Here is a 25,582-nt window from a genome sequence, read left to right as displayed (position 1 = left end):
TCTTGTGGTGTCTGCAAACGACATTACCGCACACACCAGAACAAGTGAGTGAGCCCCTGCCATTGGGCACCCGGCTCCGCGCCTGCTTCGGGCCAAAGGAGCCGCATTCCAGCACGCGCTGGGTGGCGCGCGGGAGGAGAGCACTGACGTCATGCCGGCCATGTGACTGAACGCGAGGTCACTTCCGGCGCCGCCATCTTCTCATTATCTGATGTGAGTCGAGGGCGGTTCAAAGGGGGAGAAAGCCCGTTAATCGGCGCCGCTGAATAAAGCACGTCACGGAAGAAGCGATCGGATAGGCGGCGACATGTCGGACTTCGACAACAATCCCTTCGCCGATCCCGAATTCAACAATCCGTTTAAGGTAAAGGACACCCGAGTCGCCATGTCATTACTTTAATTTAATATCATCTGGTGGCGGCCGGGCCCTGGGAATCCGGGGAAGAAAGAGGGTCTGACTGGGCCCTGGGGATCCGGGGGAGGAAAGAAGGTCTGACTGGGCCCTGGGGATCCGGGGGAGGAAAGAGGGTCTGACTGGCCCTGGGGATCCGGGGGAGGAAAGAAGGTCTGACTGGGCCCGGGGGAGGAAAGCGGCCTGACTGGCCCTGGGGGGAAAGCGGGCCTGACTAGGCCCTGGGGGGGAAAGGGGGGTCTGACTGGGCCCGGGGGGGGGGAAAGGGGGGTCTGACTGGGCCCGGGGGGGGAAAGGGGGGTCTGACTGGGCCGGGGGGGGAAAGGGGGGTCTGACTGGGCCCGGGGGGGGGAAAGGGGGGTCTGACTGGGCCCGGGGGGGGGGTCTGACTGGGCCCGGGGGGGGGTCTGACTGGGCCCGGGGGGGGAAAGGGGGGTCTGACTGGGCCCTGGGGGGGAAGGGGGGGGGTCTGACTGGGCCCTGGGGGGGAAGGGGGGGGTCTGACTGGGCCCTGGGGGGGAAAGGGGGGTCTGACTGGGCCCTGGGGGGGAAGGGGGGGGTCTGACTGGGCCCTGGGGGGAAAGGGGAGTCTGACTGGGCCCTGGGGGGGGGTCTGACTGGGCCCGGGGGGGGGGGGTCTGACTGGGCCCGGGGGGGGGGGGGTCTGACTGGGCCCGGGGGGGGGGTCTGACTGGGCCCGGGGGGGGGGGGGTCTGACTGGGCCCGGGGGGGGGAAGGGGGGGTCTGACTGGGCCCGGGGGGGGGGGAAGGGGGGGTCTGACTGGGCCCGGGGGGGGGGGGGTCTGACTGGGCCCGGGGGGGGGGAAGGGGGGGGTCTGGACTGGGCCCGGGGGGTCTGACTGGGCCCGGGGGGGGGAAAAGGGGGGGTCTGACTGGGCCCGGGGGGGGGGGAAGGGGGGGGTCTGACTGGGCCCTGGGGGGAAGGGGGGGGTCTGACTGGGCCCTGGGGGGGAAAGGGGGGTCTGACTGGGCCCTGGGGGGAAGGGGGGGATCTGACTGGGCCCTGGGGGGGGAAAGGGGAGTCTGACTGGGCCCTGGGGGGGGTCTGACTGGGCCCGGGGGGGGGGGGTCTGACTGGGCCCGGGGGGGGGGAAGGGGGGGGGTCTGACTGGGCCCGGGGGAAGGGGGGGGGTCTGACTGGGCCCGGGGGGTCTGACTGGGCCCGGGGGGGGGGGAAAGGGGGGGTCTGACTGGGCCCGGGGGGTCTGACTGGGCCCGGGGGGGGGGGGAAGGGGGGGTCTGACTGGGCCCGGGGGGGGAAGGGGGGGTCTGACTGGGCCCGGGGGGGGAAGGGGGGGTCTGACTGGGCCCGGGGGGGGAAAGGGGGGTCTGACTGGGCCCGGGGAATGCGACCTGGCTTTGGACTGGTTGGGTTGGGTGTGGGAGAGCGGATCTGACCGGCCCTGAGAAGCGCCACAATCTTGACGTCTTTTGCCGGCCGAGCCCCGTGATTATCATAGCAAACCTCTGTTCTAAGGCGGTGGGACGCCGGGCGGCTTTAACGTCAAACCCGATGGAGCTGTTTGATGTGTAGAGGTGGATAGTGACCGCACAGGGATTGCTGCTATTGTCGCTTCCTCCCACTTCACAGATTCCCTCCCCTTTTGTTTATATGGGTGATCCCAGAGTGCTGCTGGGAGGCAGATCATGAACAAAGGTTATATGGCTATTAGACTGGTTGGTTTCTTTCAGTAACATGCGTATCAAATTCCACCCTTGTGCATCGCGTAGCCACGAAACTTGACTAAATATTATTTTGAAGGTGGCATTGATACTGACCAAGATAGATTTTTAAAAATATATCGGTGTGCATTTTTGTAAAGATTAGCATCACTAAAATGGAATAGTGCCTGGTCTGAGGGTTTGTTAACTGGTGTTGGGCATTTTTTTTGCATTAAGGTAATTTTTACCTATACCTTTCAATATTTATTTCCTCACTTGAGGTGAATGGCTGCTATAAGTTTAGAAATTTGTATGCGTGCATGTAATGCCATCACCATCAACTTGTTTTTCTATAGCACCTTTAACATAATAAAACGTCCCAAGGTGCTGCACAGGAGTATTATAAGGTCAAATTGAACAAGGTCCTGTTTCCCATATTGTTCTGTATAAAACTAAGTGAATGTTAATATTTAAGTCCCTGAGACCCCCTCTGGAGTATTTGGTACCCTTTTGGTCACTTGCTTCGAGAAGAACATTTTTACTCTGGTGGAAATAGAGACAAGGACAAAGAGGATGATCTATGGTCTAAGTGAATTGATCTGTAGTGATGGACTTCGTGTCTTGGGATTGGATTCGCTGAAGAGGGATAGACTTAAAAGCATCTAATTTGGGTCTTTTAAATTAAGTGCATTGCTATCCTGCAGGTGGATAGATTTTGTTTTGAAGTGATGGGTGCTGGATAGAACTAACGATTATTCATTTAATTTGAGAAAGCAGAGAGTGAGTTTGATGCGTGAAACTTTTATTTCTCTTATGGTTATTGACCGGTGGATAACATAGTGAGCACTGACTTGTTGCATTCTTTTAAAAGCCTAAAGATGTATTTTTGGAAAACTACAATATCATGGCAGAAGGAAGATTTAAAATTTTAGGTTGTTCAGTTTGAAGGGTTGAATTGGAGAGCGAGTTTATATAAAAAAAAATTAAAAAAAATTCCCCCCTACATGGGGGGGTGGGGAAAAGAGCAGGTGGGGCACACAGATGACTGCGGCAAGAAGTAGGATGAGTGTATATGGGCCTGATGGCCCTTTCATCCAGAGTACATAACATAACAAATATCCTAATTTGTCACATAGGTCAAAATATCAACTACTGCTTTTCTTGCCTCTGGCATTCACCTAAAGCATTTTTCCATTCTCTAGCTGCTTTCCTCCTGTACCGAGAGTGATCTCTGTGTCCCATTCTTTTAAAATTGTGTCGTTATGCTGCACTTTCATGGAGAACCAGTTGCTGCATCGGTGAAACGTTCTAGATCAGTTTTGTTTTCTAAAATTGATATCCTTAATCTGAAGGTCTGTTTGTAGATTCACATTTTTGTGGGTCTCTAATGCTGTTGGTTCTCTTTGAGGTCCTTGATATTGTTAGGAATAGCTGACGGATGGAGAGCTGTGCAGCTCCTGTTGGTTGCACTCCTGTTGTTAAAAAAATGTGTTTCTAGAATCTGTTGCCTGGAACTTCATATTTCATATAAAGGTGAACAATGGCGCTGTTCAATATTTTTTCTTGCGTTCCAGGAGCAGCATACTTTGGAAATACTTTGTGCAATAAGTACTTGTAGTACTTTCTGCAAATCGATGATCTTTCATCAGACCGTGAAAAAGTCAGTGGTTGACAGGGCCCTCGACTGTGTCTGTTCCATTTCCTGCACTTCTACTCTCATTCCTTCCCCTTCCTTCCAGAACCATGATAGGGTTCCCTTTGTCCTCACCTTCTACCCTTCCGGCCTCCACATTCAACAGATCATTTTCCACCACCTCCAGTGTGATCCCACCACCAAACGCACCTTCCACTCTCCTCCCCTTTCAGCATTCCGAAGAGACTGTGCCCTCTACTGCACCCTGGTCCACTTCTCAATAACCCCCTTCCCATGGCACCTTCCTGTGCAAGCGCAGGAGATGCAACACCTACCCTTTTACCTCCTCCCTTCCCATCGTCCAGGGTACTAAACACTCCTTCCAGGTGAAACAGCGATTTACTTGTACTTTCAATTTAGTATACTGGAATCGCTGCTCACGATGAGGCCTCCTCTACATTGGGGAAACCAAACACAGATTTGGTGACTGCTTTGCGGAACACCTCCGTTCAGTCCGCAAGCCTGACTGAGCTTCTGGTCGCCTGTCACTTTTAATTCTCTGCTCCACTCCCACCTCTCTGTCCTCAGCCTTCTACACTGTTCCAATGAAACTTAATATAAGCTCGAGGAACAGCACGTCCTCTTTTGATTTGGCACTTTGCAGCCATCCGGACACAACATTGAGTTTTTCCATTTCAGATCATGACCTCTGCCCCCCTTTTTTTTCAGACGGCAGCTGTTGATGATTCTGCTATTCCCATTTACACTTCTTCTTGACCCATCTTTGTTTATTTGACTTGTCCCATTACCATCTCCTTTTGCCTTGCACCATCATCCATTTTGTCATTTCATCTCTCCAACCTTCCACCCTATCACAGACCTTCCCTTTTATTCTTTCCATCCCCCCCCCCCCCCCCCCACCCCTGCACTTGCTTAAAACCTGTTATATCTCTAACATTTTCCAGTTCTGACGAAAGGCCATCGACCTGAAACGTTAACTCTGTTTCTCTCTCCACAGATGCTGCCTGACCGGCTGAGTATTTCCAGCATTTTCTTGTTTTATTTCAGATTTCCAGTATCTGCAGTATTTTGCTTTTGTACAAGTCTGAGGACATCACACTAAAACTGTGTTCTGGTCAGGCTACACTCTGAGTACTGTTTAGTTCTGATCATGAGGCAAGTTTGCAAGAAGTGGGGCTCTTCAGCCTTGAATGTGAATTGAGAGGAGACCGTTAGAGGTATTTCAAATTAAACCACAGTTATAGAACATGGGGACCTGGGTACAAACTGGTAAGAGGCAAGTTCAGAACTCGTGCCAGGAATCACTTATGGATGCAAAGGGCGATTAATACCTGAGATGCTTTTCCTGGTTGGATTATGGAGGTAAAATCTCTTGATTCATCAAAGGGGCTCCAAGAAGATAACAGTAGGTTTCTATGAAAGAATTTGTGGAATCTGTATTTACATGCCTATCTGCATGCACCATCTGCACTTCAGTTTCTGATCTACTGTGCAATTTCTTGTTGCTGCTCCACCATCAGTGGCAAAACTTTCAGCCATCGTGTCTTTGTATCATGGACTCCTTAAATCTTTCAGCCTTGGTCTCCTAATTCTACCTGTGTGCTTTCAGCCGCCTCCCTGACTTGTCTCCTCCTTCCTTCTTGGGGTGGGGCCTGATCTAAAAGTGCAATTTTTAATAAGACAGAGTCTAATTGCCATTTTTTGCATGTCGGTATGGCATTCGATAGGGCACAAATGCATAGAAACATTAGCAATTAAGGTTTACTCTCGTTCTGTTCTTGAGAAATTTGTTCCATTACTATAAACTTATGATCTCATCTAGTCATCTTTTGCAATTTGAGTTTTATGTGGAATAATTTGATTGGAATAATTAAAAAATTAAAAAATTAATATAAAATAACTTTTATTCTTGGTAAAAACATTGTGGCTAGCAATATTCAATGAGGCAGAAATTGGGGCCTCCCAAGATTTGCGTTTCGTAGCGTCGGGTCTCATCAATAAGAAACAAAAGGAAGTAATGTTGGTTTAGTGGTTGGTAAATAGAAGCCCTGAGTTTCCTCTTGATTTCTGCCCAGGTAACGGCTTGAACTGGACGTAACCAAGTCGAGCAGTGTAAAAGATTGCCGAAATTTAGGCGGAAATGGGTTACGCCCAAGTATTTGCAATCTTTTAAGTCTGTCTATTGAACCTTTTGGCCAAACCACTCCCCATCCACAAAACCTGCCACACCCCCAAGACAGAAATGCGAGTCTTCTCCAGTTGCACTTTGTGGAGTTTTATGGAATTGCATTGAGATTCTCGGATGCAGAAGCACCTGTCATTCCATCAATCCAGCCTTAATCAGCTGACCAGTAGTGAATTAAAGCCACCGGCCTACCCAACTGCTGCAGAAATCATATTCGTTTAAAGAAAATTGAACAAAAGCTCACCACCTGGTCATCCCACACATTTTTGTGATGCTGGAGGAAGGGGAGAAAGTTCCAGAGACTTGCGGTGCAAAGAATTATGCGCCACAGAAAAAGACTGCACCCCACACCCTGCCCACAAGCCCTGCACGTGCTACAAGCAGAGATGTCAGAGGAGCTGATTGTGCGCCACCTGCACCTCCATATGGGTACAATTGGTTGACTCCTTGCTGTGGAGGGATCTCAAGCCTTGGTCCACAAGCTGCAGGACCATCACAGTCAAGATGGAAGTCACCTTTTATGGGTACAGTTTGTTCTAGGTGTCCACGGGGTACCTGTACCACATCAGCCAAGTGGAAGTGAGGGACAACATCTGGCAAGGCCTCCTGTTGAGGTCCCCCACCATCATAGAAGCCAATTCGATTCACTCCACTTTGTCAAGAAGCGTCTGAGTGCATTGAATGCAGCGAAGGCTATGGGCCCAGACAAATTCCTGGCGGTAGTGCTGAAGACCTGTGCTCCAGAACTAATCATGCCTCTAGCCAAGCTATTCGAGTACAGCTACAACACTGGCATCTACACAAAAAGAAAATTGCCCAGGTATGACCTGACCACAAAAAACAGGACAAATCCAATTCTCGCCTCCAGCAAAGTGATGGAAGGTGTCATCGACAGTGTTATCAAGCGGCACTTGCTCATCAATAACCAGCTCACCGATGCTCAGTTTGGGTTCCGCCAGGACCACTCGGCTCCAGACCTCATTACAGCCTTGGTCCAAACATGGACAAAAGAGCTGAATTGGTGACCGCCCTTGACATAATTTCTATTCCATTTATCGGCAACAGTTGGAAATTTTAATTTGTAATAAATCTTCTACATTTGAACTGATCAGTCTTCTGCTCGCAGCCCTGGGGGTGGGGCGGGGGGGGAGGGGTGGTCATTGCGTGAAAGCCTGCTTACAAGCTGTACTGAACAGGCCTGCCCATTTTGGGTGCTTGCCTCCTTCGCAGGTTCGGCATCCCTCTGCTCGGGGTTCCCATGGCACTGCATCTTCCACCTTTAGTCGGCTCTTCTCCCAGGATGTCGAGGTAGAGACACGGTGCAGCAAACTACCAGAATGCTAGCCACTCTGGAGAGTACTGCAGTATGACCCACACATGAAGTGGCTCTTCAGCACTCGAGCAGCACTCTCTAGTTGCCTGGTGGACACGTGCCTCATTCTAATCATCCTCCGCTTAGGTCTGTGCCACCCAAAACAGCGTCATAAACCATGGCAGCAGGGGGTGGAGGTATGCTGCGTCACCAATAAGCCAACCATCTCGCCTTCACCGAGCATACGCACTATTATGGAATTCCACATGATAAACGCATCATGGCATGCATCTGTGTGCTGAGCATTAACGTGCAGGATGTTGCAAGATTATCCCTCTGGGATCTTATCTGCAGACAGGCGTCGCATATAAGAGTAAAGACGTCTTACTGAAATTATATAGAGCCCTGGTGAGAGCACACCTGGAGTATTGTGTACAGTTTTGGTGTCCTTACCTAAGGAAGGATATACTTGCCATAGAGGGAGTGCAACGAAGGTTCACCAGACTGATTCCTGGGATGGGGGGATTGTCCTATGAGGAGAGATTTGAGTAGACTAGGCCTATATTCTCTAGAGTTTAGAAGAATGAGAGGTGATCTAATTGAAACATACAAAATTCTTACAGGGCTCGACAGGGTAAATGCAGGGTGGATGTTTCCCCTGGCTGGGGAGTCTAGAGCCAGGGGTCACAGTCTCCGAATAAGGGGTCGGCCATTTAGGACTGAGATGAGGAGACATTTCTTCACTCCGAGGGTGGTGAATTTTTGGAATTCTCTACCCCAGAGGGCTGTGGAGGTTCAGTCGTTGAGTATATTCAAAATGAAGATCGATAGATTTTTGAATATTAAGGGAATGAAGGGTTATGGGGATAGTGTAGGAAAGTGGAAGATCAGGTAGAAGATCAGCCATGATCTTATTGAATGGCGGATCGGGCTCTAATGGCCTGTACCTGCTCCTATTTCTTATGTTCTTATGGACTGAGGTTGGAGACTGGGAAAGAGGTAGAAGCGGGCTGTACATGGTTGGAGGCTGTGGAGGGAAGATCTCCAGAGGAGATGAGGTCTTTGACAGTCTTGGCAATGAAGATGAACAAGGTAAGAGAGACAACTGGAAATCCTGACGAGGAGCAGAACTACTTCAAGGTGAGCATTCCTGGAAGAGTGGCAGTGAATTAAACACTAATACAAAAGCAAAATACTGCTGATGCTAGAAATCTGAAATAAAAACAGAAAATGCTGGAAATACACAGCAGGTCAGGCAGCATCTGTGGAGAGAGAAATGGAGTTGACGTTTCACGTTGATGACCTTTCATCAGAACTGGAAAATGTCACAGATGTAACAGATTTTAAACAAGTGCAGGGACAGGAGGAGGAAAGAACAAGAGGGGGTGGAAGGCAGGAGAGATTTAAACTTGTTTTTGCAGTTCTAAAAATACGTCAATATTTCTTTCAATTTGTAAGACCAAACTATGTAAATGTTTTGCAAATTCTTTATTCAACTTTAATGTTTAAACATGGCCAAGAGTGGAAAGCTGTTGACATTCCAAAATTATGCAAAAAGTTTTTAAAAAATTAAATATTTACATGTTAATTTTACAATTTTTTGAACTTATTACTTTGACGCATTCTGCAGCCTGTCAGCTTTTTATTCCTCCCCATCCCAATTGGACGACGGGGGACAGAAAGTGGCGGTGGTTGAGGTGGGAATGAAATTCCCCCTGCTATCTTGAGACACGTCGCTTGGCCCTTATGCCCAGACGAGCTCTTCTACCAACTGCCTCCTGCGCTGTCGACCAGCCAACCCGAGTGGTGTGGCTACCAGCCATGTGCATTTGGCAACGTCCCTGCTGCTGTAAGACTGGAGTCCAGGGTGATGCTACCACCCATGGAGGTGGAACCATCAGCCACTTGGACCATGCCAACTGACCCACCAGTGCAGAATGAATCTCCAACCTCAGCCTATGCCCCGATGTGTGGGACAATAGCATCTGCCAAATCCCGAGGCACTAGAAGCCGCGAGTCATCATGCGCTCCAGTCTGTTTCCCAAGGCCTGACGAGCAGAAGCCTGAGCCTCCAGGAGGCCCTGGCTCCTACTTCATGGACACCTGCTAGATATCTGGCAGTAGTCAATTGCTGCATGAGTTCCAGCAGTTGTACCGCCGCCTGTGTGCTGCTGCAGATTACTGTGGTAGATTCTGACACCAGGCCGGCAAGGTTATCCATATTATCGTTGCTGGATCCCAGGGTCCTCATACCCCTAATGATGCTCCCCTAATGATGCTCCATCAGTAGGCGCCTCTTCATGCCTGCAGCCGACAAGCTAGGCTCCGCTGACCCACTGCTCATGGCCACCTTCTGGCTGTTCTTCCTGGAAAGGCAGATACATTCTCCAAATCTCCCAGAGCCACAGTACTACTGGACTCCAATGCCTGAATCCTATTGTGGGTGGGGGAGGGCATAGGGTGGCATTCCTGTGCCACTGTCTTGTACGGAAGCGTTGATTAATGACCAAAGTTTAGACTCTGTTCACCCACCTTGGCCACAATTGTGTGGCTCCCCAATAGGTCCATTGACTTCTGCTCATGGCGGGGGAGGCTTCAGGCAGCAACATTTGGAGATTTGGGAGACCCCCCACCATTCCTCGCCTCTCCTGGGCATTCTTGCCCTGCAAAGACGCAAGGAAAAGTTTTGGCCTGTCCAATAGGTCACTACTCCGATTGCTTCACCGGAGTCTGACACATTTGGCATGGCAGAAAGTATTAAATATATTTCTTGCCTTCCCTGACCTTGTCAGGTCATTGAAGTTCTTGCGGCACTGGCCCACCATTCTGGGGACTACGCATGAGGCACTCCGCCGATGTCTGCACCCCTGATGGAGGCAACCAGTCTGGCCTGCCATGCCTTATCCTCATCGAGGAGGGCCTGAAGATCCTCTTCTGCAAAATTGAAGGGTTTTTTCTTTCTATATCTGTCATCTGCAGAAAGGGAAAAGTTACAAAGTACTCTGTTCAGAGCAATTTAAATTAATTACTCTAAAGTTTGCAAGTGCTGCTTACCTTGTGGTCTGTAGTCTCACTCTGAAGGTGAAAATTTGTTTTTCTGCACTTTTTATACTACCCCATCTGGAGGCCTCATTGACCCTGTTCCAGTCATGAATCAATTACCAAAAAGAAACACTTGCATTTTTATAGCGTGTTTCGCAACCACCATACATCCCAAAGCACTTTACAGCCAATGAGGTACTTTTTAAAAGTGCAGTCAATGTTGTAATGTAGGAAACGTGGCAGACAGTTTGCGCACAGGAAGCTCTCTCAAACAGCAGTGTGATAATGACCAGATAATGTGTGTTTTTCCCAGTGATGTTGATTGAGGGGTAAGTATTGGCCAAGACACTGGGCTAACTCCCTTGCTCTTCAAATAGTGTCATGGGATTTTTTATGTCCACTGAGAGAGCAGACGGGACCTCGGTTTAACGTCTCATCTGAAAGACGGCACCTCCAACAGTGCAGCACTCCTTCAGCAATGCCCTGGAGTGTCAGGCTAGATTTCTGTGCTCCAGTCTCTGGAGTAGGACTTGAGCCTACAACCTTCTGACTCGGAGGCGAGAGTTCTATATTGATTACACTAGTTGATTGCGCTGATTCATGAAAGATTTCACTTTCAAGCTTTTGTTAATTAGTTTGCGCAGAAACCTGGGCAGTTTCACCGTGACCAGACGGGCACAGTGTCGGGTGCATTTTGTGTGCAATTTCTCGGTTGCGCCATTGAAAGAAACTTGTCATTTTTGGAATATTTTTTTTGTTTCAATAAGTTCTTTTATCAATTGTATATAATGACTGGATAATTTCAGTAAATTCACAAGTGATTGGGTGTTTTTTTATAACATTAGAACTTTTAAAAATCTTAAAACCAGTGGAAGTCCTGTAGAGAAATTGTGACGGCCCTGAAGGAAAATGCAAAAAATGAAATTGGCAAGAACAGCTAAATGTTGGCGCTGAGTTTCTGTTTTTTTTTTCCTCCCATTCCATTTTTGCCCATGGAAGCAGTTCTGGTTCAAGAAGCGAACATGCCTCAAGTATTGTGTAATCTCCTGTTGTGATTCTTTGCCTGTACATCCTATCCGCTTCACTGTGAAAACGAATACATCATGGCTCATCTTATGGTTTTCTTATTTGCTTAAAATTTAATGGATTAGAAATGCACAGTGTATCACCCAATTATTTACACTCTTCTAAGTAATCCTCTATTCAGTTCCTTCTGTGTGAATTATTTTGGACTTTGAGCACACTTCTACTCATTTCTGACAATTTCCTGCTTATGGAAGTCCTGTAACGTTTGTGTGTAACTAAGGAAGTTTTGTATTGGCATTAAGGTTGCATTGGTCTACTTGAGTAGCTTTATTTATAAAAAAAAAAAAAATGAAGACTTTATTTTGGTTCATTTTCCTCCTCGTGGCCTTCTTTCTCTCCTCCTCCTCCTCCTCCTCCCCCACCCGCCCCCCCCCCTTTTTTTGTTTGAAAGCGGTAACTCACCCATGGGTACCTGATTCCCTCCACTAGTGTGCCCAACTGGCCATTTTTCTGTGAACCCTGACAATGAAGCAGTAAACCATTCAATTGTGTGTCAAGGCTGATGCTGTCTTCTCTGTCCAGACCCCACCACTTAAAACTGACTCACTTCTATTGGCAAAAAGCGCTATCCATTTGCATTAACGTCAATTTTGAAGTTGCCGGTTATAGCGTTTTAAGAGCTCTGTTTTATATTGGGCAGAAACAGCTGTGCCTATACACTATTCTTGTGAATTACAGAAGTTTTCAGGGTCAGGCGTTCATTGCATAGCAAATTGAATGGTAATTATCAAAGTAGTGATTAGTGCTTCTTTTGAAAGCTGTGGTTGTGTGTCCAATATCCTAGTTAACATTTGGAAATGCAGTGACACCTTTTCACTTCACTTTAGTCCAGATCTAAGACCAAATTCTAGCATAGTCTTGAACTGGAGATTCTGCTTGAAAAGCAAAAGTCTTTAAATACATTTATTGAATTACTCCCGATATTTCCAAAACCGAACCTGCCTGCGATTTACCTTCTAAATATTTTATCTATTTCAGAGAAGCTGTGCTGCGTAGAGTTAACTTGCTAGCAACCATCCAGATATCTCCTGCCAGTCCTGTAGTAAAGTTGTTTTGTGTAGAGTGTGTCAGACATTGAAACTGCAAACAGGTTAGCTTTCTCTCGTACGTTTATGGTAAGTCCTACTTGCAAAGTATATTGAAGAATCCCCAAGATAGGGTTTTTCCATCTAAAATATTTAGTGATTGCTTTAAAAAAAAAAAGCTGTATATGCTTAAAATCTGTTGACTCTGAACACATGGTCTTGCAGCGAAAACATTTTTTTCAAGGAATGGTTACTAAACTAAAATATAATTGGGTACATGGCCTCTAATAAAGGAAGTAATCACTCCAACCGCAGGGGACCCTAATCTAAATGCATCTTTCCGTTAAAGCTAAGGAACTCAGTGTTTAACGTATAATTATAAAATGTTTACCATTGTACAGAGACTAAAATATAATCATCTGCCTGGGTACAAATCTCTTCTCTTTCTCTCTCTCTCTTCCCCCCCCACCCCCATATATACTTTATCACTAATACAAAAAGAAAATACTGTAGATGCTAGAAATCTGAAATAAAAACAATGTTGGAAATACTCAGCAGGTCAGGCAGCATCTGTGAAGAGGTTGACACGGCCCTCGACCGTGTCCGTTCTATCTCCACTTCTGCCCTCGCCCCTGCCCCTCCCTCCCGGAACCACGATAGGGTTCCCCTTGTCCTCGCCTTTCACCCCACCAGACTCCACATTCAACGGATCATCCTCCGCCACTTCTGCTACCTCCAAAGTGATCCCACCACCAAATGCATCTTCCCCTCCCCTTTCAGCATTCCGTAGGGGCCGCTCCCTCCGAGACACCCTAGTCCACTCCTCTATCACCCCCAACAGCCCTTCCCCTTCGCCTGGCACCTTCCCATGCAAGCGCAGGAGATGTAACACCTGCCCCTATACCTCCCCCCTTCCCACTGTCCAGGGCCCCAAACACCCCTTCCAGGTGAAACAGCGATTTACTTGTACTTCTTGCAATCTAGTATACTGTATTCGCTGCTCACGATGCGGTCTCCTCTACATTGGGGAGACCAAACGCAGATTGGGTGACCGCTTTGTGGAACACCTCCGTTCAGTCCGTAAGGGTGACCCCGAGCTTCTGGTCACCTGTCATTTTAATTCACCGCTCCATTCCCACTCGGACCTCACTGTCCTTGGCCTTTTGCATTGTTCCACGGAAGCTCAACGTAAACTTGAGGAACAGCACCTCATCTTCCAATTAGGCACTTTGCAGCCTTCCGGACTCAATATCGAGTTCAACAATTTCAGATCATAACCTCGGCCCCCATTACATTTTTACTTTTATTTTTTTCCACCCCTTTGTTTTGGGTCTTCCCTTTCCCCCCCCCCCCCCCCCCCTTTTTCTCTCTCCCACCTGGCAGCTCTGTCTCATCCTGCCAGTACACTTCACACCTAATCTCAGCTGTCTTTTGTCTCCACTTGTCCTATTACCATCTCGTCTGGTTTTGAATACCTCTTAATGTCTCTTTTACTGCTTTTGTTCTATCGCAGCCCTGCCTTTGATCTATTTTATTTCCTTTCCAGTTTTGAAAGAGTTTCGACCCGAAACGTCAACTCTAATTTCTCTCCACGGATGTTGCCTGGCCTGCTGAGTTTTTCCAGCATTTTCTGTTATTTCTGTGGAGAGAGAAATGGTTAACGTTTCAGGTCGATGACCTTTCGTCGGAACTGGAAAAAAGCAGGAAATGGAACAGATTTTTAAGCAAGTGTAGTGGCTGGGAAATGGAGGAGGGGATGAAAGAACAAAAGGAAAGGCCTGTACTAGGCTGGCAGGCAGGAGAGGTTAAGAGATATTAAGAGATATTCAAGGCAAAAGGGGATGTAATGGGACAGGTTAAGAAACAATGGATGGCTCTAGATGAAGTGTGAATTGCGCTGGCAGAATGAAAGACCGCTGCCATGTGGGAGAGAAGAACAGAACAAAAGTACTTTATCGCTGCTGTGTAATAGCTCTGGCCGCAACTTTTTTGTTTCCCAGACTTTACATAATCTTTTATTATGTTTGTCTGAACAGATGGTGTTCTTCTGCTGAATTAACACTAGTGTCCTTACAATTGGCATCAGTACAAAAATCAGGTGCCTAATGCCCAGCACAGTCTTTCCATCATTGATTGCTATTCAACCTTGGGAGTCTGTTGATTCCCAAGTGTAGAGACCATTCTTGTTCTACCATAAGGACATTTGTACACTGGTCCTGGCTCCTGTCTGTTTCCACAGATAGCCCATATGTGGGAAATGGATAAGGGCAATCTACTCCAACATCCCCCCACCACCCCTTGCAGAACAGTAACTAGACCGTGCTTAGCTATTTCAGACCGTTGTGTCTGGAAGCCCATATTGTCATGCTTCACAAATGAAAAGTTAAAATTTCATACAGCTACAATATCCCCAGTAACTTGTGTAAAAACAAAGTATACAAGCAAATTATTTTACTGTTCAAATGGGTAGCAGAATCCCTGCTGCTATCCCGATTAACCCTTTTCATTCTCACTCTTATTTCAATTTCCAATGTTGTTATCTATCATGCCCCTGCTGACACTTGCTATCAAATTTCATACATGAATAATGACCACTTGGGAAAGGTATTAAGTGAATTATAGCCAATTTGTGCACAACAAGCGCTCTCGAACAGCAATGTGCTAATGACCAGATAATCAATTTTAGTGATGTTGGTTGAGGAATAAATATTGGCTAGGACTGGTGAGAACTTCACCGCTCATCAAATGGTGCCATGGTATCTTTTTCTGTCTAGCTGAACGGGCAGACACCTTGTTCAAGAAGGCGCATCTGACAGTGCAGCACTTCCTCAGCCTTGCACTGGAGTGTCAGCTTATGTACTCAAGTTTCTGGAGTGGGTCTTGAACCGCCAACCTTCTGACTCCGAGGCAAGAGTGCTACCCACTGAACCACATGTGTTGCCAGACTTTGTTCTTGCCATGTTGCCAGTCAGGGTTTTTTTTAATGGTTATCTAAAATCTATAAACTTATCAGAAAAGTTACTGATAACTTTATAGAACTTGGGAGCCTAACAATTTTTGAACTGGATGTTTACTTAAATGAATTGGTTTTTTATGAAGTATTCATTTATATTTAAACTCACGATTTCTAATTGTAGTAAACCCGTGTTTTGGATCAAAAATGCTATTCGGGCACAATTGTCCATTTTTTTCACCCTGATTTGTAATGTCAGTTGCAAATGCACAATTCAGAGAGTGCATTTTCCCCCCAATTAATTTCATAAAGAAAAGATCATAAAGAAAACCATTGACACGAGGGATTTTAACATGAATACATGCGTCATTACATTTATCTACTCTGTTTAATTCAGGGTACATTCCCAGCATCACTCGAGGGGCAAGATACTAACTTTGTAATATTTGCATTGATTTTTGGGTCTAAATGTTTTACAGTGGGAACACTAAATGTGGAATAGGAATTGAACAGTCTTGCAGTGACCAGGAAAGGGGTGGGGGGAAATCACTGAATATATTTGAGACAATGTAGCAATGTCAAAATTAAGATCTCTTTTCCTCCCCCCCCCCCCCCCCCCCCTCCCCTTTTTTTTCATTCTTTCTTCCCTCCTTCCCCTCCTTCAAAACAGTAACAAAAATGTGAACATTTTGAAATACAAAGTTATTTCTGGGCTTTAAATTGAGACACCGGGTCTAGCAGAAGTATGCTTTCTTGTAAAATTCAACTTTTCTTTTACTTGTGAGCACACATGGCAAAACTGACCTCCATTGTGACAATGTAAACAATCCCCGCATTCATCTTCAGGGGATAAGCAATTATATAACAAGGTTTACATCGCAGCTTATACAATGAGATTAGAGGAGGCTTCAGGGGAAGGTATCATATATGCTTTTGCCTGAACTATTGATTGTGATTTGCAGTTACATTTTCATCATAATGTAAAGATACTGCAGTTGTTGATTCTTGCTGCTTTCCATCCTAGGATCCATCAGTTACGCAGGTGACAAGAAATCCTCCACCAGCATTAGAGGAATACAATCCTTTCACAGATGGGCGAACGGTATGAGCATTTCAATTCACTCTTTTATACTGTTGTGCAAAGACAAGAACATGTATCAATGCATCTACTTGATGCTAAATGTAATTGCCTCACGTTATTCCACTATCCGACAGAGGAATTAAAATGAAGAAAAATGATGTTGCAGAGGTGTAACCAACACAGAAGAATGAGAGAATCCAGGGGCTAGTCATGCATACCATGTTGTCACTGGTTCAAAAATGGCATTGGCAAAGGCCTGTGATGCTGGCACAGATATGTTTTGACATATAGCCAAATTTGTAGGTTTGACCATTTGAAGACAGCTGCTGATGAAACTTACTAGTTTCATCAGGTTTTTAAAGAAGAAAATGACTGCTAACTTCCTCCCAAAATGGACCTCACGTGGTTAGTTATTTAAGTGGCCTTTTTTACCCCCCCCCCCCCCCCCCCCCCGCAAAAGTTTAGTCTGGGCATATTGGAATTGGGGCTGGAATGAGAAGGAAAATGTCTTCAAAATTTGCTCAAATTTTGAATGTATTTTTTCTGGTCCAAATTCAGTAGTTGGATCCTTATTAGACTAGTTGGAGCTTCATATTTGATCCATTTTGATGACTTCATTTTGTTCTAACACAATAGAATCATATATCTCAGGAGGAGGCCATTCTGCCCATCGTGCCTGTGCCGGCTCTTCAAAAGAGCTATCCAATTAGTCCCATTCCCCTGCCCTTTCCTCGTGGCCCTGCAAATTTTTTTCCTCACAAGTAATTACCCATTTCTGTTTTGTAGTTATTGAACATGCTTCCACCATCCTTTCAGGCAGTGCATTCCAAATCCTAACCGCTCGCTCCTTCATAAAAATGTTTACTCACTTCACCTCTGGTTCTTCTGCCAATTACCTTCAATCTGTGCCCACTGGTTACCATTTTCTCCTTATTCCATTAAAACCATTCATGATTTTGAACACATTTATTGAATCTCCCCATAACCAGCTGTAAGGAGAACAACCATAGCTTCTCTCGTCTTTCCAAGTAACTGAAGTCCCGCATCCCTGGTACCATTCTAGTAAATCTCTGGACGCTCTAACGCCATCCTAAAGTGTGGTGGCCAGAATTGGACGCAGTACTCCAGCTGGGGCCTAACTAGTGATTTATAAAGGCTTAGCATAACTTCCCTGCTTTTGTACTCTATGCCTCTTTATAAATCTAAGGATTCCATGTGCTTTTTTAACTGCCTTCTCAACTTATCCTACCATCTTCAAAGATTTGTGTACATGCCCCCACCCCCGGGTTCGCTGTTCCTGCACCCCCTTTACAATTGTACCATTTAGTTTATATTGTCTCTCCTCATTCTTCCTACCAAAAGGCATCACTTCACACTTCTTTGCTTATGTCCTCCTGAAGTCTGTTTCTTCTTCTTAGGCAGTTCCTCGGAACCGAGGATGACTTGCTTCCACATTAAAAATGAGTTCGCAGGTGACTGATTAGTCCAATGCGGGACCGACAGTCTCCGCCACAGGTGGGGCAGACGGTGGTTGAAGGGGGCGGGTGGGTGGGGTGCCCGGGTTGACGTGTGCTGCCTGCGCTTGGCTTCCGCTTGCTCCCGGCGAAGAGACTCGAGTCTCTTCACTGTTTACTACATTTCCGAGTGTCATGTCATCTGCAAACTTTAAAATTATGCCCTGTATACTCAATTAATATATATCAAAGAGCAGTGTCTGAATATCGACCCGGTGGGGACGACGACACCATTATAAACTTCCCGCCAGTCTGAAGAACAACCGTTCACCATTACTCTTTGCTATCTGTCTCTTGGCCAATTTTGTATCCACGTTGCTACTGCCCCTTTAATCCCATGGGCTTCAATTTTGCTAGCGTGTCTATTGTGTGTGTGGTAAACCACTTTTATCGTTCACTATCGTTACACTATAGTTATCACTGTTGTATTGTTCTCACTGTTCTCACTGTTGTATCACTATACGAGGTCGCCTCTTGTCGCGCTGTTATACCTGGGCTGACCACCTCCGACTCCACCCATGGCTCCACCTACCTGCCCAGGTATAAAGGTAGTCGACTGGCTGGTATTCCTCCTTGTTGGACCCGACCACCCACGAGGGTGGGCTCTGTTATTTAGTCAATAAAAACCTTTAGTTACGTTCCTAACTCGTCGCTTTTTATTGGACGAATTGATAGGTATATCAGTGTGGTATTATAATGTTATAAGGAGAGCCAACACGGATTTGTAAAAGGCAAATCGTGTTTGACTAATCTATTTGAATTTTTTGATGAAGTAACAGAGGATTGATGAAGGATGTTGTCTACATGGATTTTCCGAAGGCATTTGGCAAAGCACCACATAGAAGGCTGGATAACAAAATTGAGGCTCGTGGAATAGGTGGGTCAGTGGCAGCTTGGATAAGGAATTGGATTAAGGACAGAACAGCGAGTTGTGGTAAATAGCTCTTTTTCAGACTGGAGGGTGGTAGACAGTGGTGTTCCCCAAGGGTCAGTGCTGGGGCCACTGCTTTTTTTGATATTCATAAATGACCTGGATATTGGAATACAGAGTAGAATTTCTAAATTTGCCGATGACACCAAACTTGGGGGTGTGGCAAACCGTTATGATATCAATTGACTGCAACAGGACATAGAAAGGCTAGCAGAATGGGCAGACAAGTGGCAGATGGAATTTAATACAGAGAAGTGTGAGGTGATGCATTTTGGCAGACAGAACAGGGAGAGGCAATATACACTTAATGGCACAGTTTTAATGAGAGTGCAGGGACAGAGGGACCTGGGAGTTAATGTGCATAGGTCCCTGAAGGTGGCAGGACATATTGAGAGAGTGGTTAGCAAAGCATATGGGATCTTGGGCTTCATAAATAGAGGTATTAAGTACAAAAGTAGAGCAGTTTTGCTGAACCTTTATAAAGTGCTAGTTCAGCTACAACTGGAGTATTGCGTCCAGTTCCGGTCACAACACTTGTTTTAGGAAGGATGTGAAGGCCCTTGAGAGGGTGCAGAGGAGATTTACCAGAATGGTTCTGGGGATGAGGGATCTTAGCTACAAGGACATGTTGGAGAAGCTGGATTTGTTTTCATTAGAGCAAAGGAGGTTGAGGGATGATTTGAAAGAGATTTACAAGATTATAACTGGTTTGGATAGGCTAGATGGGGAAAAGCTGTTCCCACTAGTTGATGGTACAAGGACTAGGGGACTTAACGTTTTGGGCAAGAGATACAGGGGGGATGTGAGGAAAAAACTGTTTTACACAGTGAGTGGTGAGGACCTGGAACTCGCTGCTGGCGTAAGTGGTGGAAGCAGAGACACTCAATGTTTTCAAGGGGAGACTGGATAGGCACTTGAGGGAAATAAAATTGCTTGGCAACAGGGATAGAGCGGGGAAATGGGACTGACTGGATTGCTCTACAGAGAGCCGGCACGGACTCGATGGGCTGAATGGCCTCCTATGCCATTATAACTGACTATCAAAAGCCCTTTGAAAGTCCATATACGCAACAACCACACTACCTTCATCAACCATTTCTGTTACTTCATCAAAGAACTCAATCAAGTTAGTCAGACACTATTTGCCATTAACAAATCTGTGCTGGCTGCCATTTATTAATCTATATTTTTCCAAGTGACAATTAATTTTGTGTCTCATTTTCCCCACCACCGATGTTAGGCTGTACTTGCCAGGATTATCCCCCTCCCATTTTTTGAACAGGGATGTAACATTTGCAATCCTTTAGTCCTCTGACACTACTCTCATATCTAAAGAGGATTGGAAGATTGTGGCCACAGAGTCTCTGCAATTTCCACCCTTGCTTCCCTCAGCAACCGAGGGTGCATCCCATCCGGACTGGATGACTTCTACTTTTGAGTGCTGCTAACCTTTTATGTACCTCTTTATCTATTTTTATCATATCCATGTTCTCTACTACATCCTTCTTTATTTTGACATTGGCAGCATCTTTAGTGAAGGCAGATGCAAACTACTCATTTAGTACCTTGGCCATGCCCTCTTTCCACAAGATTTCCTTTTTCAACCCTCATCAGGCCCACCCTTTGACCTGTCCTAACTCAAGACAGGAGCAACCAACCGAACTATATTATAATTCCAGAAACCATTTATTATGCATACAACATAAGTAGCATGTCAAAAATATAAAACACAGAAGTTTTATAACTGCTTGCAACACAAGTTATACCCAGCTCCAGACACCAATCTGTTTACCTAAAGGACCCTCTAAAAGCTCATCATAGACTCCAGGTACTAATAAATGCATTTCACTTGCCATCATAAGCAGAAATCCAATCATGCAACTTTTACATTATTAATAATTTGGTCCTGATGATTTCTCCTGTTTGCAATTAACATATGATATTCAGAGTAAAAACAGAAAATGCTGGAAATACTCAACAGGTCAGGCAGCATCTGTGGAGAGAGAAATCGAGTTAACATTTTGGGTGGATGACCTTTCGTCAGGTCATCGACCTGAAACGTTAACTCTGTTTCCTTCTGCTGCCTGACCTGCTGAGGATTTTCAGCATTTTCTGTTTTTATTTCAGATTTCCAGCATCTGCAGTATTTTGCTTTTGTACGATATTCAAAGAGTAGTTTAAAAGCTCCAAACTTGTATCTTCAAGTCCAGTCAGGTCGCAACCTGACTCCAGAGTGAAGCATTGAGTTTTGTTTTCAAAACTGGACTTCTGGGCACTGTGTGAACTTGCCCAAAGCTTAATTAAATTCCCTGTATGGATGCTCCCATGTGTGCACATAAAACACTTCTATTTTAATGGAGGGGAACAGAGCACAAATTGGAGTCAGACAGTGTAAACAGGTGCTGCCTGGCTGGATTCTATATTGTAGTTACTGGCTTCCAATACTAGCTAAATCTAAGCAAAAGCTGTTTATTGCGGCAAAGAGCTGCCTGATTCATTAATCCAGCTGAATCCAGTATTCATTTAGAGCAGTAAGCATCCTGGACAACCTCTCTTGGATTTAGAGTTGACATAGATCCATCAGGTGGTTATAGAACCAAATCAAGTGATGTATTGGTCACCTCCTGTGTGCCAGGAAAAATGGCCACCTTGCTGAATGCTGTGACACTTGTAGCTGGCTTGCAACTGTACGATAAGTTTCCTTCTGTTCCTTACTCTGACCATTGCTTTGAAAAGGTCAGAAGAAATCCAAGGTTTAAATAAAAGCTGATACTCTTCCTCCCTCCCCTCCCCATAACTACTGACACTGTGCCTGATTCCCTGCTCTGAGCTGGGAACTGGCTGTTAGTTGAATTGACTGTTTATTGTGTTTTCATGGAATTTTCTGCCATACATTTGAACATAAGAACATAACATAACATAAGAAGTAGGAGCAGGAGTAGGCCATACGGCCCCTCGGGCCTGCTCCGCCATTCAGTAGGATCATGGCTGATCCGAACCTAGACTCACGTCCACTTCCCTCCCCGCTCCCCATAACCCTTAATTCCCTTATCAGCTAGGAAACTGTCTCTCTCCGTTTTAAATTTATTTAATGTCGCAGCTTCCACAGCTCTGAGGTAGCAAATTCCATAGATTTACTACCCTCTGAGTGAAGAAGTTTCTCCTCATCTCAGTTTTGAAAGGGCAGCCCCTTATTCTAAGATTATGTCCCCTAGTTCTAGTCTCGCCCATCAGTGGAAACATCCTCCCTGCATCCACCCGATCAAGCCCCCTCACAATCTTACATGTTTCGATAAGATCGCCTCTCATTCTTCTGAACTCCAATGAGTAGAGGCCCAACCTACTCAACCTTTCCTCATAAGTCAACCCCCTCATCTCCGGAATCAACCGAGTGAACCTTCTCTGAACTGCCTCGAGAGCAAGTATATCTTTTCTTAAATATGGAAACCAAAACTGTACGCAGTATTCCAGGTGTGGCCTCACCAGTACCCTGTATAACTGAAGCAAGACTTCCCTGCTTTTATACTCCATCCCCCTTGCAATAAAAGCCAAGATTCCATTGGCCTTCCTGATCACCTGCTGCACCTGCATACTAACCTTCTGTGTTTCATGCACCAGGACCCCCAGATCACTTTGTACTGTAGCACTTTGCAGTTTCTTTCCATTTAGATAATAACTTGCTCCTTGATTTTTTTTCTGCCAAAGTGCATAACCTCACACTTTCCAACATTATATTCCATCTGCCAAATTTCTGCCCACTCACTTAGCCTGTCTATGTCCTTTTGCAGGTATTTTATGTCCTCCTCGCTCACTGCTTTCCCTCCCATCTTTGTATCGTCAGCAAACTTGGATATGTTGCTTTTGGTCCCCTCCTCCAAATCGTTAATATAGATTGTAAAGAGTTGGGGTCCCAGCACCGACCCCTGCGGAACACCACTAGTTACTGATTGCCAACCCGAGAATGAACCATTTTTCCCAACACTCTGGCTATCTAACAGAAAACAATCTTCCAACCATGCCAGTATATTGCCCCCAATCCTGTGATTTTTTATCTTGTGCAGTAATCTTTTGTGTGGCACCTTGTCAAATGCCTTTTGGAAGTCCAAATACACCACACCTACTGGTTCCCCTTTATCCACCCTGTTTGTTGCGTCCTCAAAGAATTCGAGCAAACTTGTCAAACATGACTTCCCCTTCATAAAACCATGCTGACTCTGTCCGATTTAAATTATGCTTATCCAAATGTCCTGTTACTGCTTCCTTAATAATGGACTCCAACATTTTACCAACCACAGATGTTAGGCTAACTGGTCTATAGTTTCCAGCCTTTTAAATAAGGGCAAATTTGGCAAATACATTAAAAGTGCACGAAACACATAAACTGATGTGGCAGCACGGTAGCATAGTGGTTAGCACTGTTGCCTCACAGCTCCAGGGACCCGGGTTTGAATCCGGCCTCGGGTGACTGTCTGTGTGGAGTTTGCACATTCTCCCCGTGTTTGCGTGGGTTTTCTCCGGGTGCTCCGGTTTCCTCCCACAGTCCAAAGATGTGCAGGTTAGGTTGATTGGCTATGATAAATTGACCCTTAGTGTTAGGGGGATTAAATACGTGGGGTTACGGGGATAGGGTGGGATCTGTGTTGGTGTAGGGGTTACGGGGATCGGGGGTGGGATATGTGTCGGTGCAGGCTCGATGGGCCGAAATGGCCTCTTATCTACACTGTGAGGTTTCTGTGATTTCTGTGATGGATGGTACCCAGCTCAATGCTGGGAACAGAGTCTCAAACATTGCAGATATTGGGGGTGAGGGGTAAAGGAATGGTCACAGCCTTGATTCTGTTGTGCATCCTCTCTGTCAATGTTACCACACCCTGTTTGTTTCTCCCTCATGTCTCTTTTTCCACCCCACGCCCCCCCCTCCAATATTGTGGAAGAGCCCTTTCAAACACACCCTCGACTGGCCTTTTTGCCAGTCCTAAAGAGTTGCAAGTTTTTTTTATTGACCAATTAGGGATGGGCACTAAATGCTGGCCTTGTCAGCGATGCCCAGATCCCATAAGCGAATTTTTTTTTTTAAATGCCGGTTCCGTTAAGGTGCAGTGGCATGGTGTTGCTGCTGATTGTATCGATGTGTGTTCCACTACTTTATTACTGTATTCCTCAGGCACCTCAAGGAAATGTCGAAAATCCTCCTATACCCAGTACACAGCCAGCTATTATGAAACCCACAGAGGAGCCACCCACATATGCACCCCGTACACAGGCAAGTTTAAAATGCATTTGTATTTTTAATTTCTCGTAGGAATTTGTGGAGAGTTGGTATTTTAAATGCTATGTCCAAGGAAAAATCTTTCTAATGTGCAATTATTTATGTGCAGCAAGATCCAAACGCAGTAACTGCTTGACAACATGACTTTTCAGATCAGCCGAATCCGAGCTGTACTTAACCTTCACCAACCACTTGCAATCACTTCAATTTTAAAGTGTTTCAGAATTTTTAGTTTTTTTGGTGTGGGGTGGGGATCCTTTTACCTGGGTGTTGGGAAAGTTCTGTCTCCTCTGATGTGGTGCTAAATACAGGAAACTCTCGTTTAAACGGCACCTCAATATCCGGAATTCTCTATTAACCGGCAAAATTCATACTCTGAAAACAACACCTCAATAACCGGAAATGTGTCCGAGTCTCCCGCGGTAGCCGAGTTAGTCAGTGGAGGTAGTTCTCCAAACTGCCACTACTCGGCTTCTTGGTGCTGTCAGAAGTCCGAACACCTCAATAACAGGAGTCTGACTCTCCCGTGCTGCCGGTAGTCTCTTCTGATCTGCCATTTTTTCTGTGCATCTCTCCGTCTTTATCATGAATTAGCTCCCCCATCTTGCATTATGGAATTCCCAAAAGTTGGTCCAAGCACTGTACTTATTCAAGCATCTTCCACCATCCATTTAACACCACATTCTGTAGGTGAGTACCCAATTACTGTATACTGCACATTTCTTGAATTTTTTAATTTTTGTTTGTTAAGAATAGCCTCGGTAGATAACCATCTCCGTCATACGGAATTTTTAATCAACCGGCACCATCCCGGTCCCGTCGTTTCCTGTAGTGAGTTTAAAAATATGATGGCAAGATAATTATATGTGATCTGTGCAGTTTTGGACACTTTCAGATCAAAAGCTGGTCTGTTACAGTAGGCAAATGTCTTTTCCAGGGGTGTGGGCGGGTAACTCCATTTATTATGAATTCTTTCTATCGCTCTAGATGGATGGAAAGTAAAAAGCAACTCTTTGTTGCACGTCTGAACAAGTCACTTTTTTTAAACCCCCCTCCCTGGCCAATAAAACAATATGCAATAGTAAGCCATCTAATGTCACAAACTGGGGAAAGTTTATCTGCATTTGACTAAATGCCTCTGGACATAATTGTATATTCACTCTGCTTATAGACTGTTGAGCAAAAGGACAGAGTAACAGGAGCAACAGTCACTGCTTACATTTTTAAAATCCCACTCCCATGGCCCAGCTACTTTTCAAATTGCAGTAATGTAGAAATTTTAACATTGCGTACGATAGAGCCTGCGTCCATTACAGTCTGCAACTACACAGTAAGCGTTGATGCATCACAGTTGGGTGTGCTTCATGGGGTTGCTCTGCTTCTTATCATGGATATCCACTTCCGCTGAAACGAGTTGGCTCAGTTCTCCGGAGAA

General features: G+C 45.8%; 1 protein-coding gene across 2 annotated transcripts in view; it reads left to right on the top strand.

Annotated features, from left to right (window-relative positions):
• The first annotated feature begins 24 nt into the window (after positions 1-24).
• The window catches only part of scamp1 (secretory carrier membrane protein 1), a 47,630-nt gene continuing 22,072 nt past the window's right edge, over positions 25-25,582 (top strand). Inside the window, exons 1-4 of one of the 2 annotated variants that reach the window (XM_085982418.1) lie at positions 25-364; positions 12,353-12,489; positions 16,377-16,454; positions 24,043-24,141. In XM_085982418.1, coding sequence (XP_085838544.1) covers positions 12,487-12,489; positions 16,377-16,454; positions 24,043-24,141 — 180 coding nt within the window. In that variant the 5' untranslated portion in view covers positions 25-364; positions 12,353-12,486. The remainder of the gene's footprint in view (positions 365-12,352; positions 12,490-16,376; positions 16,455-24,042; positions 24,142-25,582) is intronic. The other variant, XM_085982410.1, reaches the window with a different exon arrangement.

The sequence above is a fragment of the Somniosus microcephalus genome, chromosome 1, assembly GCF_052327205.1.
Source record: "Somniosus microcephalus isolate GS21.2 chromosome 1, FLI_Smic_1.0, whole genome shotgun sequence".
NCBI lineage: Eukaryota > Metazoa > Chordata > Chondrichthyes > Squaliformes > Somniosidae > Somniosus > Somniosus microcephalus.
This window is presented reverse-complemented; position numbering and strand designations above follow the sequence as displayed.